Raw genomic sequence first — 16,563 nt, forward strand, 5'->3', positions numbered from 1 at the left:
ATGGTGGACGTGCTGTGTCGGCTGAAGGAGCGGTGGCAGTTTCCTCTTCAGGTGGCTGTAGTGAAGCGTGCTATGGAATAGGTGGATCAGGGATGGGAGGGATGGGAGAGAGGACGTCAGAAGGGGGAAGGATGGGACATAACTGTAGTGGTTATAGGAACGTTGGGGAGGTGTGAGCAGAGGTGGTGGTAGTGGTGGTGGTAGTGGTAGTAGTGGTAGTGGTGACAGGGGTGGTGTAGGAAGAGGACGAAGTCTGTGGTAATGGTATCCATGGACATGGCGTTGTTGTGACGAGCGGCTCAAAAGCGCCTTCGAAGTACGTTGGACAAGATTCCACTCGATGCATGGAGGTGGAGAAGTACATACCGTCGTGGATCAATTGCTGTACGGCGTCTTCTGTGAGTAGTTGTAGAAGCACCCAACGTGTTAGGACAAAGTTGTCCTGTACCCGAGATACATTTGTAACTGGGATGCAGTTGATGCGGAAGAAGTGGAGGAGATCTTCTTCAGAATAGGTGAGATCAACATCGTGGATAATGCCGTTTGGCACGATCGAAAGGCCATCTTCCAGCTTCGTGTCAGCCAATTTGCTTTGTTAGGTCGGCGGGGTGCGAAAGTAGAAGTGTGGCGTCATCTGGCTGGTCAAAAAGAAGTGGAGATGTTGGGAAGTGTTGAGTAGTCCACTTTAGAGACGTCGATGCAAAACGTCTCTGGTGCTGTGCCGTATGTTGGGAAGTGTTGAGGAGTCCACTTTAGAGAAGTCGATGCAAGACGTCTCTGGTGCTGTGTCGTATGTGTGTTTGGTGAAACTACGACTAGCAGTTGCATTTATACCTTCGTTGAGCGGGTGGGAGGATGCACAGATCAGCATGCAGTGCGCGCGCTTTGTGAGACGATTGTTGCGCTCTCTCGTAAAAGAAAATATAAACTTATCCAAAAACTTTTCGATTGTCGATGCAAGCTCATCGACTGGCGATTGTTGCGCATTCTGGTAAAAGAAAATATAATCTCATCTCGAAACTTTTCGATTGTCGATGCATGCACAACGACTGGCGATAGTTGCGCACTCTGGTAAAAGAAAATATAAACTAATCTCGAATTTTTTTCGATTGTCGATGTGTGCACATCGACTGACGATATTGCGCACTCTGGTAAAAGAGAATGTAAGCTCGTCTCGTAACTTTTTTCGAGTGTCGATGCGCGCGCATCTTGATGGGACTTAGCCACACATCACATGCTTTTAACAGGTATGTGGCGCGGAATTTTGAAAAATAGAACGACTTTATCCTTATTGCTGTCATCTGGACGGGACCTAGCCACGTGCTTTTTATGTGGCGCGGAATTTTGAACGATTCCTAACCTCACTGCTGTCATCTTGACGGGACTTAGCCACGTGCAGGCGTGGAATTTTGAACGTGGCTAACCTCGTGCTTTTGACAGTTGTGAGGCACAGAATTTGAATCTAACCTTACTGCTGTTATCTTGACAGGACTTAACCATGTACAGCCGCGGAATTGTCAACATCACCCCTTCCCCGACACCATCTTGGAGGGAACCTCTCCATGTGCTTTTGACAGGTGTGAGGCGAGGATTTTTGAAAAAAGTGAACGATCCTAACCTCACCCCTGTTATCTTAACCTAATTCCACATGCTTTTGGCAGGTGTGAGGCGGAGATTTTTGAAAAAGAGAGTAAGGCTAACCTCACTCTACGTGCTTTTGACAGGTGTGTTGTTTGAAAAAGAGATCAGGGCTAACCTTACAGACGAAGTGTCTACCTTCACTCAGACGACGTGCTCTTGTTTAACAGAGTTGTCAACAAGACTACGTGCTCTTGTTTTTCGGAATTTTCATACGTGATATACTTACGTTATTGTTATGTCATGAGCATGGTATAGAGATGTCCCCTTATCCTTTTCTCCTCCTGTTAAGACATATGCATTGATTTTTTACTTACCTTTTTTCTATTTTTTTTTATTTTTTACAGACGAAAGAAGAGAAGGGAGCGGAGGATGAATGCAGAGGGATCGATAAGGAGGAGGTGATGGATTTTATATGTGTAGCACGATTTTTTGTAACATAATCAGGTATTTTTACCTGCATCTGAGGGCTGGTTCGAGGTCCACTCAGCCTACGTGATTACAATTGAGGAGCTATCTGACGGTGAGATGGCGGCCCCAGTCTAGAAAGCCAAGAATAACGGCCGAGAGGATCCGTCATGCTGGCCACACGACACCTCATAATCTGAAGGCCTTCAGGCTGAGCAGCGGTTGCTTGGTAGGCCATGGCCCTTCGGGGCTGTTGCGCCATGGGGTTTGGTTTCGTATGTGTTGTCACAATGAGTTTAAATGAAATGGAGCCCTGTTGAGATCAACTGTAAAATAAGAAAAAGGAAAAACAAGTGTAAAAGTATGCACACAATACATATAAGACTTAATAATGATGTTGTAAAAAATATATATGGCATACCATAGGAAGGGCTGGCTTATCCCCGTGCTCAGGCTGTTGATCTAGTATTAGACGACGTTCAGCTTTAAATGCGGGGCACGCTGGAAGCACATAATAATACGTCACCTCAAGGCTGTGAATAATATGTTGCTTGCGACTGTTTCATTTAAAATTTTAACAGGTTCTGTTGCCTGCGCCAAGAATATCTCAATGTTTTTGCGGGTATTTAGTTTAAATTCATAATTACCTTTAACAATGAATTTAATGTCTTTTTTAATCCCTAAAGTGTTATGATTGTTGTTATAAATGTGTTCCGCAAAAGCTGAACTGTTTAAACAGTAGTATGGGGAACTGCCACATGGCGCCCAACTTCCATGCATTAGTCAGATGGGCCCCAACACACACGAATATTGGACAGCGTTGCTGTATATCATCACTTCGTGGAAGGATGGGTTCAACTGTTTATAACTCATTTTAACTCATTGTGACAACACACTCATGTAAAATCAAATGTTTTAAAATAATTTCAGCCGGGCTGAGTGGCTCAGACGGTTAAGGCGCTGGCCTTCTAACCCCAACTTGGCAGGCTCGATCCTGGCTCAGTCCGGTGGTATTTGAAGGTGCTCAAATACGACAGCCCCGTGTCGGTAGATTTACTGGGACGTAAAAGAACTCCTGCGGGACTAAATTCTGGCACCTCGGCGTCTCGGAAGACCTTAAAAAGTAGTTAGTGGGACGTAAAACAAATAACATTATTATTTATTAAAATAATTTCAACACTGATGATGGACCTTAGAGTCCGAAAACCGGTTTTGAAATAAAAATGTTTGTGCTGATACGACTGTATATGATTAATTATAATAATAAGTACTACCATCAGCACTGTTAGTAAGATGGCTTTGATATTTTATAATGATTGAAATACATATGAAAGAATACCACGCTGGTTGCTGCGATCCTCCCATTCGCTCGTTTGTAAATTGGTGCGGATATTGCTATCGTCAAAACATGTTACCTCACCATCTTTGAAAATCATTTTATCCCCGACTTGTATGCATGAGTTTCATCCACTCCAGTTATTAAACGACACCATAGTTTATTTCCCATTCTCTCCCATTCCTTGACAGCTGTTTATATCATTGTTTTGTTTTAATATCTTTCCATTCTCATTCTCATCCTATACAGAGTGGTAGCCGCAGAGTTGCCACCTCCACGGCATGAAAATCCTGTAATCAAGCTCTATAAACCTCTCCAGATTTTTCAAATGTTCAAACTCTCTTCTTACTAGCGACAGAAAATTATTACTGTAGGTAGGTTGTTATTATTTCATTAATTCATATCATTTTTGCCCTTGTGGACAGTGTTTGAACTCGAATATCTCATAATGACACAATTTTCACTTATTTCCCTTCTTCCTCTTTTCTTCCCAAAATCTCTTCTTCCTTTGGCTATGCTCCTGTTTCCTTTGTTCTGTCCACAAGGTTCCTGTCTTATTCTTCTCATTTGTTATAAATTTTGTATTCCTAATTTTGTTTCTGAATTCTTTTCTGTCTCCTGCCATTTGCCTGTTGATCTCCACCTGCCTTAAGTCTTCCTCTATTTCATGACATTATTATTATTATTAATCTGAGGACATTTGTTCGCCAATATCTACGAAATACACGAGATCTTACCAAAAGTCAACCACATTTCCTCTATGGTGGCTTTATCAATGAATAGCACATATCATTTTTAACAATGATTTTACCACTTTTACTTATTTAATATTAAACAGTACCAGGAATACAGAAGTATGAGAATACCTAGCAACAATGATAAGCACAAATAATATTGATTTATACACAAAAACAAAAACGAATGCCTGCCATATTGATAAATGCATAGGCCTATATTCTTTCGCTCAAACATGTTTCCTTTAAATGTTAAAATGATTAAGATAAGAAAATGAAGTGTTTATGCAACCGAGATAGGTTTTTTATGTCTCCTTCAAAATCTTGTTTTTGAAACATATAGGCCTGCCCTTTTAACAATGACTGATTCAGTCATTAAATAACATTATCACTTATCCATAATAAGGACAATTTATTATGCTTTAAGAATATGGTTTAAATGTTGTATTTCTGTATGTAAAACAAAAAAAAAGTCATATTACAAATCAAACACTTGCAGGAGACAGTCAGATGCGTCGGAAAATTGTCGACCAAAATTGCCCTCGCTAATTCTAGACAGACCACCAACCCAAAAACATATGATAAAAGTGGGACATTGGAGCGTCCCCAATTTAACTTTCGGGACAATGGGACATTTTGCCAAAAAGTGGGACTGCCCCGCGAAGAAAGGGACGAATTGAACCCTAGCGTAAAGTGCTTTAATGGAGGCCAGAACTCTAGTCGAGGCTCACTGGGTTAGTAAAGAATATTCTTTGCTTTCATTTAGGTATTACTGCACTCTGTTGGCCGAATATTTGAATTAGTCCTCGCAGCGAATCACGGAAACATTCAAACGCAAGATCTAAATAATCACGGCCGACTTGATGCGTCGTTGTAGCTAGCTGCAGCTAGCGCAGCGAGGGATCCAGTAGACCGTGATATAATACACAGGTCAGGACACAAATGTTACTTAAGTAGCCGCCATTCTGGGACTCGATATGAGCGATTTCTACAGCATTTCCATGTTGCATATAGGTGGGTTTCGGGTTTTTAAAATGCATTTAAGAACGCAAAAGCTGTTAAAATTAGTTTTATTTGCCTCAGACTACATGTAATTAATAGTTTTCCTGTAACATGCGAATTGTGATATAATGATAATGACGCCATCTACGAGAACTCGGGTTTCATAAATTGTGAACAGTTGCAATGGAATTAAAACCAGACTACCGGTATGTGACAAAATTATCATAATTTGTTGAGCTAGTAAGCGTAATTCAGGGTAACTGAGCATGAAGTAATATAATGATCAAAAAAAGTGTGGACGGTTAAAATTAAATAATAACATATACGTACGCGGGAGGAACCGAAATAAAAGGGTATGGAATCTGGCCGTAAACTGCGGATAGGAAATTACCTCAGTTGGTAGCCCGTTCGGTGGCCTAAACCAACATTATTACAATAAATATTACAGCCAGCAATTTAGGCTACACTTCAAGTAAGAGGAAAACATGCAAATATTAGAAAACTGCGATACATTACAACAGCGTGTCCGCCTCTGTAACTTAGCGGTTAGTGTTATTAGATGCCGTCCTCGGGGCCCGGGTTCGATTCCTGGCTCTGCCACGAAATTTGAAAAGTGACACGAGGGCTAGAATGGGTCCTCTCAGCCTCAGGAGGTCAACTGAGTAGAGGAGGGGGGAGATCGATTCCCACCTCAGCCATCCTCGAAGTGGTTTTCCGTAGTTTCCCGCTGCTCCTCCAGGCAAATGCCGGGATGGTACCTAACATTAGGCCATGGCCACTTCCTTCTCTCTTCCTTTTTCCCCTTCCAATCTTCCCATCCCAGGCCCCTGTTCGGCATATCAGGTGAGGCCACCCGGACGAGGTCCTGGTCCTCCAGCGCAGTTATATTCACCGACCCAAAATCTCACGCTCCAGGACACTGCCCTTGTTGCGGCAGAGGTGGGATCCCCAGTAGAAAGAAAGACTATTACAATAAATTACCGTACCAACCCACTTAATTGACAAACACAATTTTATAGATAAGTATTGAAGGCAGTCCTTTTTCGTTCGGGGCCTTCCTGAGACACGGGAAAGATTTCTCTGGGTTAGAAAAGTCGAAGAGTGTAGTGATGGCATTCCATTTTAGCAATTTCCTTTCAAATGTTCTCTTTACTCTGAATTGACATTCCTCAAAATGAAGCTGCAGGTAAAGATTATAATCAAGACGTGGTCAGTAAAAAACAACTTTGATAGACAAGCTTTTTACAATAGAAAATAGAATGAATTTGGTTATTATTACATTTTTCTCTAGCAAAATTTATACTAACCTCACACAGCTGTGAATGTTCTGCTGGCTGCCATTTATGACATCGGCAATTCTGCACCCATTTTCCCTCCTATTCTTATATTTCTGGAATCTATATAATCTAGTCCCTTTATATTAGTAACTTTTACAATCTGAAGCGACACAATAACCGATAACAGCAAGTAGAGAGCTTTGGTCCCAAAATGGCCTCTGCCGCAAAAAATTCTGGGAGCACATAAACCACCGCCGTCTCAATCCTATATAGAAATTGAGACGACGGTGATATAGACCTTGTTCAAACGAGTCGTCAGCAATGCTATCCAGGAGCCGAGTTACTCACTTCGCGTTGTCGTGCCACGTTGTGGCACTAGAGAGAGCTGATGCACGAACAAGCCTGTCAGAAAGAGATTTAAAAAGGTAAAAAGACTAGAGGCGGAATTGTGTAATTAAAAGTATTAATTATGTAAATAACTATTGTGTAGCACTTACAGATAAAGCTGATAATTCTGTTCTTTGACAGTGAGAAGAACAATCATTACCTCTACCATCGCCATCACCATTTCCAAGAGGTATTGTAGATGGAAATTAAATGGATGTTCTGCGTTTTAAAAATATTCATAAAGATTTATTTTTTCATATCTAAATCATATCTTTCAGGCGAATTTGAAGATCCGCGTGCGTCGAACTAGCCTGGCTTCAAGTTGAAGAATTTACTCGAGTAATTTTGGAATGTTGTGAAATCTTCAAATGAGGCCGTGTTAACTGGAAGTCAATGTCGGGGCTTTCATGGTTCCCAGGCCATCCATATAGAAATTTTGGAATGAGAAGTTACGTCTCTGTTGTTCAGCTACAACGTTTTTAAAGAGGTCCTGTGGCTTTGTGCAAGGACTAAAAAAGCAGGAGGGCGATATTAGGATCGTGAAGCCGCAGAAGTCGTTTCATTATCCCATCTTTAATGGTCCCTCCCACTCTTTAACCGATGCCATTCTTCGAAGAGTCGAAACTCTCCCTCCTCTTACGGGTGTTGTTAAGAGGGGCTGATAATCCCTTTTATTTGGCCCTTAATACAGTAATCACCAGCACTATTTAAGCTGATCACCGGATATTCATTTTCAATACTACACCAAACCAAACTTTAGCAATGACTATGACTAAGACCATGGTTTCAAAGTTAAGTGAGTACTGTGGAAAAGCTTGTGCGCTGATCATTATTAAATTACTAGGTGGGCTCCCTGATAGGAAATATGAGATGATAATGCCAACAGAATCAATACTATCCCGTATAAAATCATTTTGGTCAAAAATATGAATCCTACGTATGCAGATGATGTCATTTTAAAATGTCAAAACACTGAGGAGGCATAGGACAATATCCTCCGCAAGGCGCCCTTGTAAATTTTGAGAGCGTCCTGGGAGCCGCGGCGTACATTAGGGAACCATTCAATAGCTTCTTTTTTTTTTTTTTTTTTTTATTTTTTTTTTTTGTATACCAAGAGAAATGAATAATTCCATTGCTTTGCGCCTTAATATTTGCTGGAATACCGGAACTTTGTCCTGAAAAGGAACTTCAGCTTATAATTAAGTTACTATATTTCTGTATCCAGCCTGGCTCATTTTCGGCTCTTGCTGGGGATTAAAGGTCAGGCACCTTTGTTGACACACTACGATTTTCAAGGCGAAAATTGTATCGCACTCTAAATGCTAACCGACTGACAGGGAGTGAATCCTACTACCTTGAGCGTAAAGGGTAAGTGCCTAACCAACTATGCTACTCAGTTAATATTTTTTTTAAAGCTTACATTATTATTCACAAAAGTGATTTATCCTATCATTAATAATAATAATTTTATTGCACACAATGTGCAAAGAGGAAGCCTAACATTAACCGTAAGTACAAAATTTTACAAGTAATTCCATATGGTGCCTGTATGTAACTTAACACATTGTGACGGTGGTGGTGATTATTATTTTAAGAGGAAGTATACAACTAAGCAACCATCCTCAATATCACACTAATCAGAGAGAAAAAAATGGAAGGGATCCAACGCTTCGAAAAATGAAGGTATCGGCCAAAGGAAGACAAGGGCCACGAAGGGCGTGAACATGAAAGACTCCCTCAGCCTCGCAACCTAGTACTGTCGGGGTCGGAAAAGAACAAGAGTTAACCAAGGGAGGTCGGATAGGATAGATGAAAGTCAGAAGCCAGGTACAAGTAAGTGAAATCATTGCCAGGACTCATGGTCGCCAACCCACGCTCCAAAATTGAGAGCCCCTGGGGCCTCTTTTAGTAGCCTCTGGCAACAAGCAGGGGATACCGTAGGTGTTATTCTACCGCCCCCACCCACAGAAGGTAATAACGTGACGACACTACATAAATGTTAGTCCTTGACTAATCGAACAGGTCCTAGAGGAAAACTTCTGGATGTAGTATCTTCCACATACTTGGTCACATAGCCTACACACACAGTTTACGTTTGGTTCATGAAATGCTTTGTTCTTACACATCAATCATTAAACTCATACCGTACGTCCATTATAGTACACTTTCCACTGCCCATCAACATGGACCAATAATGGAGAATCATAGAAGCATTCTTCACAATGCCAGATGTTTCATATTGTTGATACCGTAGTTAATATTCAGATTCCCTTCAATGTTTTCATCAACGTGGCAGCAGAAGTTACTATCGTAAAACCTGCACACGCTTTTATTGCCACCGTGGCACTGACACGCGGAACTATTGAGACGTAGCTTTTCGTATCGCAGGCTGCGCAGCGCATGTGGCAGTGCTGGAACATCCTCTTTGGTGTCGAGTTCATTGTGTTGAAATCTGATGCGGAGAAGTGAAGGAACCTATCTTCCTCTCCACAGTGTATTATATATTACAACAACGAACGCGAAATGCGTATCAAGTCAGGTGTGAGCAACGAGCTGGTTGTGAGTAATGACATATCGCTAAGCGCTTGAATCCGTTTTATCAGTGTCAATTGAAGTGACACGCGAAATACCATACCGGTACATCATCATCTTTGCTGTAGGTACTATTTTTTCTTAAACCAGTCCAACGTCACGGAATCAGAAGATTAAGGTAAATATACAATTAATTCTTATTTTATGATTCTTAATATGACTTTATTGACAACTTCTCTAAAATAAAAATAGATTATATATTGGTTGCATGGAATAGCAGACATTTGTCAGTTATTTCTTCTTAGAATTTTTAGAATCCTCCTTGGCTTGTGACGACAACAGTTGATATTTACATTTTTGCTGTCCTGAAAATATTTTTATTATTGCGTACAACGCACGAACGTCATAAAATATGTCTAAATAGCCCTGATCGGTTCGAACTGGCTGACGCAGTTTTCTTCTTCTTCTTTTCGCAATTTATTGGAGGCGGCGCTTTGTATATATTGCCCAGTTTTACGGCCGTGTGTCCTTCCTGGCGCTAACCCTACGTGAAGGGATGTATTCACTATTGCATGTTCTTAAAGTGATTGGTAGTGTGATGTGTTGTATGTAGATGAAGAGAAGTGAATTAAGATAGAACACAAACACCCAGTTCCCGAGCCGGAGGAATTACCATATGCAGTTAAAATCCTCGACCTGATCGGGAATCGAACCCAGGGCCCTCTGAGGGGTATGGTAAAATATATCCACAGTATCCCCTGCCTGTCATAAGAGACAACTAAAGGGGGCTCCAGGGACTCTTAACTTCTGAGCGTGGGTTGACGACCACGGAGCCCTTAGCCGAGTCCTATAATTGCTTCCACTTACTTGTGCCACGCTCCTCATTTTCATCTATCCTATTCCGACCTCCCTTAGTCAACTCTTCTTCTTTCCCGACCCTGATGGTATTAGAGCATTCGAGGCCTAGGGAGTCTTTCATTTCCACATCCTTTGTGACCCTTGTCTTTCTTTGGCTGTTACCTTAATTTTTCAATGTTTTGGACCCCTTCCACTTTTTTAAAAATTTGCTTTATGTCGCACTGACACAGATAGGTCTTATGGCGATGATGGGATATGAAAGACCTAGGAGTGGGAAGGAAGCAGTCGTGGCCTTGATTAAGATACAACCCCAGCATTTGCCTGGTGTGAAAATGACAAACCACGGAAAACCATTTTCAGGGCTGCGGACATTGGGGTTCGAACCCACTATCTCCTGGATGGAAGCTCACAGCTGTGCGCCCCTAACCACACAGCCAACTCACCCGGTCCTTTCACTTTTCCCCTCTGATTAGTGTTAATAGAGGATGGTTGCCTAGTTGTACTTCCTCTTAAAACAATAATCACCACCACTGCCGTCCAGCTCCCTGGCTAAATGGTTAGCACGCTGGCCTTTGGTCACAGGGGTCCTGGGTTCGATTCCTGGCAGGGTCAGGAATTTTAACCATCAATGGTTAATTTCACTGGCACGGGGGCTGGGTGTATGTGTCGTCTTCATCATCATTTCATTCTCATCACAACGTGCAGGTCGCCTACGGGAGTCAAATCAAAAGACCTGCACCTGGTGAGCCAAACACGTCCTCGGACACTCCCGACACTAAAAGCCATACGCCATTTCATTTACCACCACTGTCATACACCAACAATGAATTCAGTTGATAGGAGGTAGGTATTATGTAGCACATGAGTCTGCCATTACCCTCATCTATATATTTCAAACACTAGGCTGATTTTTGTTGCTGTGAGTTTGAGAGAATGCCTGAACTGATTGACATCGTAAAGCACTCTGACAAAAGCTCTTGGCATGTAAATTTGCAGAGGGTCTATAAAAGCATAAAAATTTCTTGCCAAATATTTTTAAGTTAATTTTAAATTAATTAAATTTTGAGAATATTTCCATAAAATATAATTCACCATCATAATGAAGACATCTACAAAAATTCACTTCACACATAATTAGCATTCTGATTGGCCAAAACGCTCACCAGTACTTCAAGGCCACCTGTTAGTCCACTGCCCCAGCTAAGTGTGTAACGGGGATTCTAAAGAGTACACGTACATGTGCCGTGTGGTATGACATCTCATGACATTAACATAATTACCAGGGTTAGGATTTTTAGGTGCAAATTTCAGATGAAAAAGGAAGGAAAAAGGTGTTCAAATAAGGTTTTAAAAAATGGGACAAAAAGGTACTGGTTTATTCAACTAATTCAACAATTTCTCTTTCCTCTATTCTAGTTTATTGAATTACAAACAAGTACATCAAATTATCACACTTCAAAAGAAGGAAAAACATGCAGTTGTTGTACTTCAAGCAGTTGTACTGAGCAGTCAGTCATGGACTCGTGATTTGTCACGCGTCTTTCACATACAGTGTATGGGCTTGCTTAAGTGACTGAAGACAGTCCCAATGGCAGCTGGTATCGTGCATATCATATCTATAGCGGTATGTGTAAAAACATACATTTATCACGTACTTTTATTATTTGAAAGGATCATCTACTTCCCAGACAATCTGGGCTGCCACAAGGATGAAGTTCCACGTGTTGATTAGGTGGAACATCTACCCCCATTTTCTTTAAACTTTTCTCGATATGAGCATGGAATGAAAATCATTAATTACGACTCATATCCCATTGTCACCCTAGACCTATCTATGTCGGTGTGACATAAAACAAATTCAAAAACAAAAGAAATTCCATAAAATATCATTTACCATCAAAATAAAGACATTTACAATCACTTCGCACATAATTAACATAATTACCAGGGTTAGGATTTTTAGGTGCAAATTTCAGATGAAAAAGGAAGGAAAAGGGTGTTCAAATAAGGTTTTTAAAAATGGGACAAAAAGGTACTGGTTTATTCAACTAATTCAACAATTTCTCTTTCCTCTATTCTAGTTTATTGAATTACAAACAAGTACATCAAATTATCACACTTCAAAAGAAGGAAAAACATGAAGTTGTTGTACTTCAAGACATTAAGCATCTCTACATTTTAAAAAGTAAGTCTGTTTCTATCAGGAGATAGAATGCTAAAGCTTTTTTCGACGTCCACAGAAACCAGTTGGGCAAACCTTGTATTCACTTAGAATGGCAACTCTACGGATGTGGCGAATTCCTCATTGTCTGTATTCTTCTGAAGACTAGACTCAAGTTTGTCTTTGGCAAAGCCATGTAACTGCTCCCTCACGGAAGTAAAAATATCCCATTGTTTTTCATTTTCCAGACCTTGTTCTTCTAATCATTTAATAACTGCAGTCAGGTACTTGTAACTACGGACACAATATAGTTCTGTCTGCAAATTATGTATTTTCTCCGGTAACAGAAGTTGCTGTGCCTTGGAAATTGCATCTTCGTTGGCTGGATCCAAAGAAAGCACAAACTCTCTAATTTTGTCAAAATTCTCATACAACACTGCAGCACACTCCATCTACGATCCTCAGCGAGTAATAACCAGGAAATTTGAAAGGGGCAGGCCAGTGGTTTCCCTGTAAGCAACAACACGACTCGGAGCTTTCAGTAGAATCTTTTTCAGGGCAGAGATGAATTGACTTGCGACATCATATTTGTTCCTTATGGATTCACAAACCATGGTGTAGGGGTAGCGTGCCTGCTTCTTACCCGGAGGCCCCGGGTTCGATTCCCAGCCAAGTCAGGGATTTTTACCTGGACCTGAGGGCTGGTTCGAGGTCCACTCAGCCTATGTGATTAGAATTGAGGAGCTATCTGACGGTAGGATGGCGGCCCTGATCTAGAAAGCCAAGAATAACGGCCGAGAGGATTCGTCGTGCTAACCACATGACACCTCGTAATCTGCAGGCCTTCAGGCTGAACAGCGGTCACTTGGTAGGCCAAGGCCCTTCAAGGGCTGTAGTCCCATGAAGGAGGGGGGGGGGGGGGGGATTCACAAACCCTGTGAAGGGCATGAACCAAGCATGTCACATGCTTCAATTTAGGAAATAAAGGTTTCAATTGGTTAACAGCTGAAACCATGTATGGAGCTTGGTTCGTAACCACAAGAAGAAGTTTTTCAAACTCGATACCATAAGGCCAGAGTTTTTGGTAGAATCAAATCAAATCAAAATACTTTATTTGCAAATGAGGTGTCTACCTCAGTGGCAAATGATACAAAAAAATACATTATTCACAACTGCTACATTTTAAGTTAAAAATGAAAAAGACATTTTTCCTAAAATACAGTATTATACAATGTACATTAACATTTTTTCTAATAAACACACAGCTCATCCTTAATAAATTTATATTATTTAAAAAATTCTACTCATAATATCTTCTGCACTTACATACATAATCAAGTCATATACAGTATGTGGAATCACTTCAAAAAGGACTATACAATATTGCTATAAGATTTAAATGTACATTGCTTTTTTTTTGACCCATTTTGGTACCTAACATGCATAATGACCTGCTGTGTCTTAACCAGAGCCCCTCTTGCCACTGCTTTTCAGAGAAGTCCATAACTGATTGCATTACTGTACTGGCATTGGCTTTCTGCAGCCCATACATCTTTAACAACATGGGCTTAATGTTCTTCCCTTCTAAGAGAAAAACTAAAATGTTCAAAATATATTGTTCCATTGAGTCTATGGTTTCATCCACAATGATTCCCACATTGCAATCAGACACTTTCTCCTTGTTTCTTTGTATGGTTTCTTGAACAGGCTCCATGTAGAATTTCTTTGCTTGAAGAGCCTTGTTTATTTGATGCTTACAGCTGGAAATGTGTTGTTTGATGCGATCTCGCTGGTGTTTTTCATCTAACAAAATTCTTGAATCACAAATAGTACACCGCATAATGGTTCCATCAGTGTCTATGAAATCTTGTTCAAATTCCTGAGCCAGAGCAATGAATTGGGCACTGGACACCTTTGGCATGGTAAAATTTAGTAGTACACTCGTTTAGTAATGTAACAAAGTGCTAACACCAGTTCACTTGCTAACTCAATGCAACTATCACACAACTCACTCTTGGGCTCATTCGCTCACTTGCTGTCCACACTCTCTTATAACACCGCGACAGATACCGGAATGTTCTCATTCATGCTGGAACTGCAGTCTCAGCGTTTTCTTTATTGGGTTGATGCATAAGTTCATGTGGTATTCTGTTGGGTTGGCAAAAATGCGCCGTGAAGGGATTGCTTATGATTATTCCATTGTTTTAACTGAGTTTGGAGTTTGTGTGTTGTGAAACGCAGGTTTTCTTGATTGTGAACATAATTATTTATGTATATTTCAGACAAACAGGTATGGAATGTCAGGTTGAGAAAAGTTAGCATTTCTGACACATTTTACTCTCTGAATGTAATTGAAGATCCACTGCAGCAGAAACTGCGAGAATAATTTGTGAAGTGTACGGGAATGAAGCAATTGCTGAAAGAACAGCACAAAAATGGTTTTCTCGCTTTCGAGCAGAACAGTTTGATGATCCACATTCTGAAAGACCTTCAGATTTTGACGAAAATCGTTTGAATAAGTTGCTTCATGAGAATCCTTGTTGAACAACGCGGGAAATGGCATAAGTTTTTTAATGTGATCAGTCAACTATTGTCCGCCATTTGCATTCAATCGGTAAGGTACAGAAATTGAGTATATGGGTACCACATGTGCTAATTGGCAGTAACAAAAATCAACGAGTAAACATGTGTTCATCATTGCTTGCCCGGCCCCGGTTGGTTTGTGATAGGCACGAAGCATTCCTTTTGAATATTGTCACCAGTGACGAGAAATAGTGCCTGTATGTCAACATGAAAAAGAGGAAAGAGTGGCTCAGCCCATCAAAAAAAGTTCCCTGTGCCAAGGATAGTGCCCATCCATAGAAAATCATGTTGTGTGTTTGGTGGAACAAAGATGGCATTCTTCACCATGAACTTCTTCCAAAAATGTAACGATTACCTCTGCTGCGTATAGTGACCAGCTAAGATGGCTTGCCGTTGCTATTGACAACAAAAGACAACAACCAGTTTATTGCTCCATGATAACACTCGTCCACATAGAGCGCAATTGACTTAAGGTGTGATTGCTGAACTTGGTTGGGAACGTCTTCCTCATCCTCCTCATCAATCAATGATCTGAATTTAGGTTTGTTGCCCAGGTGACAGATTCCCTATCAATTGTTTATCTCGCATTTTCTTAAATGTTTTCAAAGAACTTGGAAATTTGTTGTATGCTGAAAAACAATCTAGCATGCAACAGCGTTATTTATTAGCTCCCCTTTACTTTTCTTTTTTGCAGCATGACTACCTTTGAAGAATTCATTCAAATGAATGAAGATCGAGATGGCATTCGGTTCACTTGGAATGTATGGCCATCTAGCCGTCTGGAAGCCTCTCGGCTGATAGTACCAATTGGATGTATGTATCAGCCACTCAAAGAAAGACCAGGTAGGTATTAGACATGCTCTGCAAACACCAGCTAGAACAATGACTACAATACATTAGTGATACCTACTCCGGTAAGAAATGATTCCTCATAACTCCAAGTAGCAAATGAACTACTGGGACATTAGCTCATTATCACCAGTTGTATGCATTATTTTCAATCTCAATAGTATTAAAAAAAATTGTATTCTGAATCCTAAGAAGATTATATTTTGTATTCAAACCTGTAAAGTTAATTAAATTTTAATTGTGTAGATTCATGATGCAGCTTTGGGTGCCTCAACTCTGAACAGTCAAGGCGCCATGTTTGTCTCTTTTGAAGCTAACAACATAGGCAATAATGCCCTTATAACTGAAATGCTCCTTTCCAAATGGGCCTTAGTCCAATTTCATGATGAAATGAGTTATCTGTAGGAAAAGGCAATTCAGAAGTTGACACTTTATTGTACAACAAAAGGGTGTCAGTCTCAGTAACATTTTGTGTGAACTGCCATGTCAAAACAGTGTCAGTCCTGGACTCTAGCCTGTTTGAAGACAATGTTGGCAGCTTTTGTTTCTTGGACTGAGGCTTTTCTGGAAAGGAGGTTACTAGGGAAAGGATTTTTAGGCACAAAGAGGCTAAAGTGCAAATTTATTTAAGCAAGATGCAAGTATCTTCTAGCTCGCACAATGGTTCTGCGGTAAGATTTTCATAAATATTAGGGATATAGACTTTAAAAACCTCTAGAATTTATCCAACTCACCTAAATAACTGTACAGTGGGCTAGTTGATACTTGCGACTTGCCTGAATATGTTTGTATTCTAAC

The 16,563-nt window shown here is 40.6% G+C and overlaps 1 protein-coding gene across 1 annotated transcript in view; it reads left to right on the forward strand.

The window, feature by feature from the left end:
- The first annotated feature begins 9,349 nt into the window (after window positions 1-9,349).
- LOC136869220 (protein transport protein Sec23A) overlaps window positions 9,350-16,563 on the forward strand; it is a 101,088-nt gene continuing 93,874 nt past the window's right edge. Inside the window, exons 1-2 of the mRNA XM_067144832.2 lie at window positions 9,350-9,492; window positions 15,611-15,759. Of these exons, the coding sequence (XP_067000933.1) occupies window positions 15,612-15,759 (148 nt within the window). The 5' untranslated portion in view covers window positions 9,350-9,492; window position 15,611. The remainder of the gene's footprint in view (window positions 9,493-15,610; window positions 15,760-16,563) is intronic.

Source organism: Anabrus simplex, chromosome 1 (genome assembly GCF_040414725.1).
Source record: "Anabrus simplex isolate iqAnaSimp1 chromosome 1, ASM4041472v1, whole genome shotgun sequence".
NCBI classification, from domain to species: domain Eukaryota; kingdom Metazoa; phylum Arthropoda; class Insecta; order Orthoptera; family Tettigoniidae; genus Anabrus; species Anabrus simplex.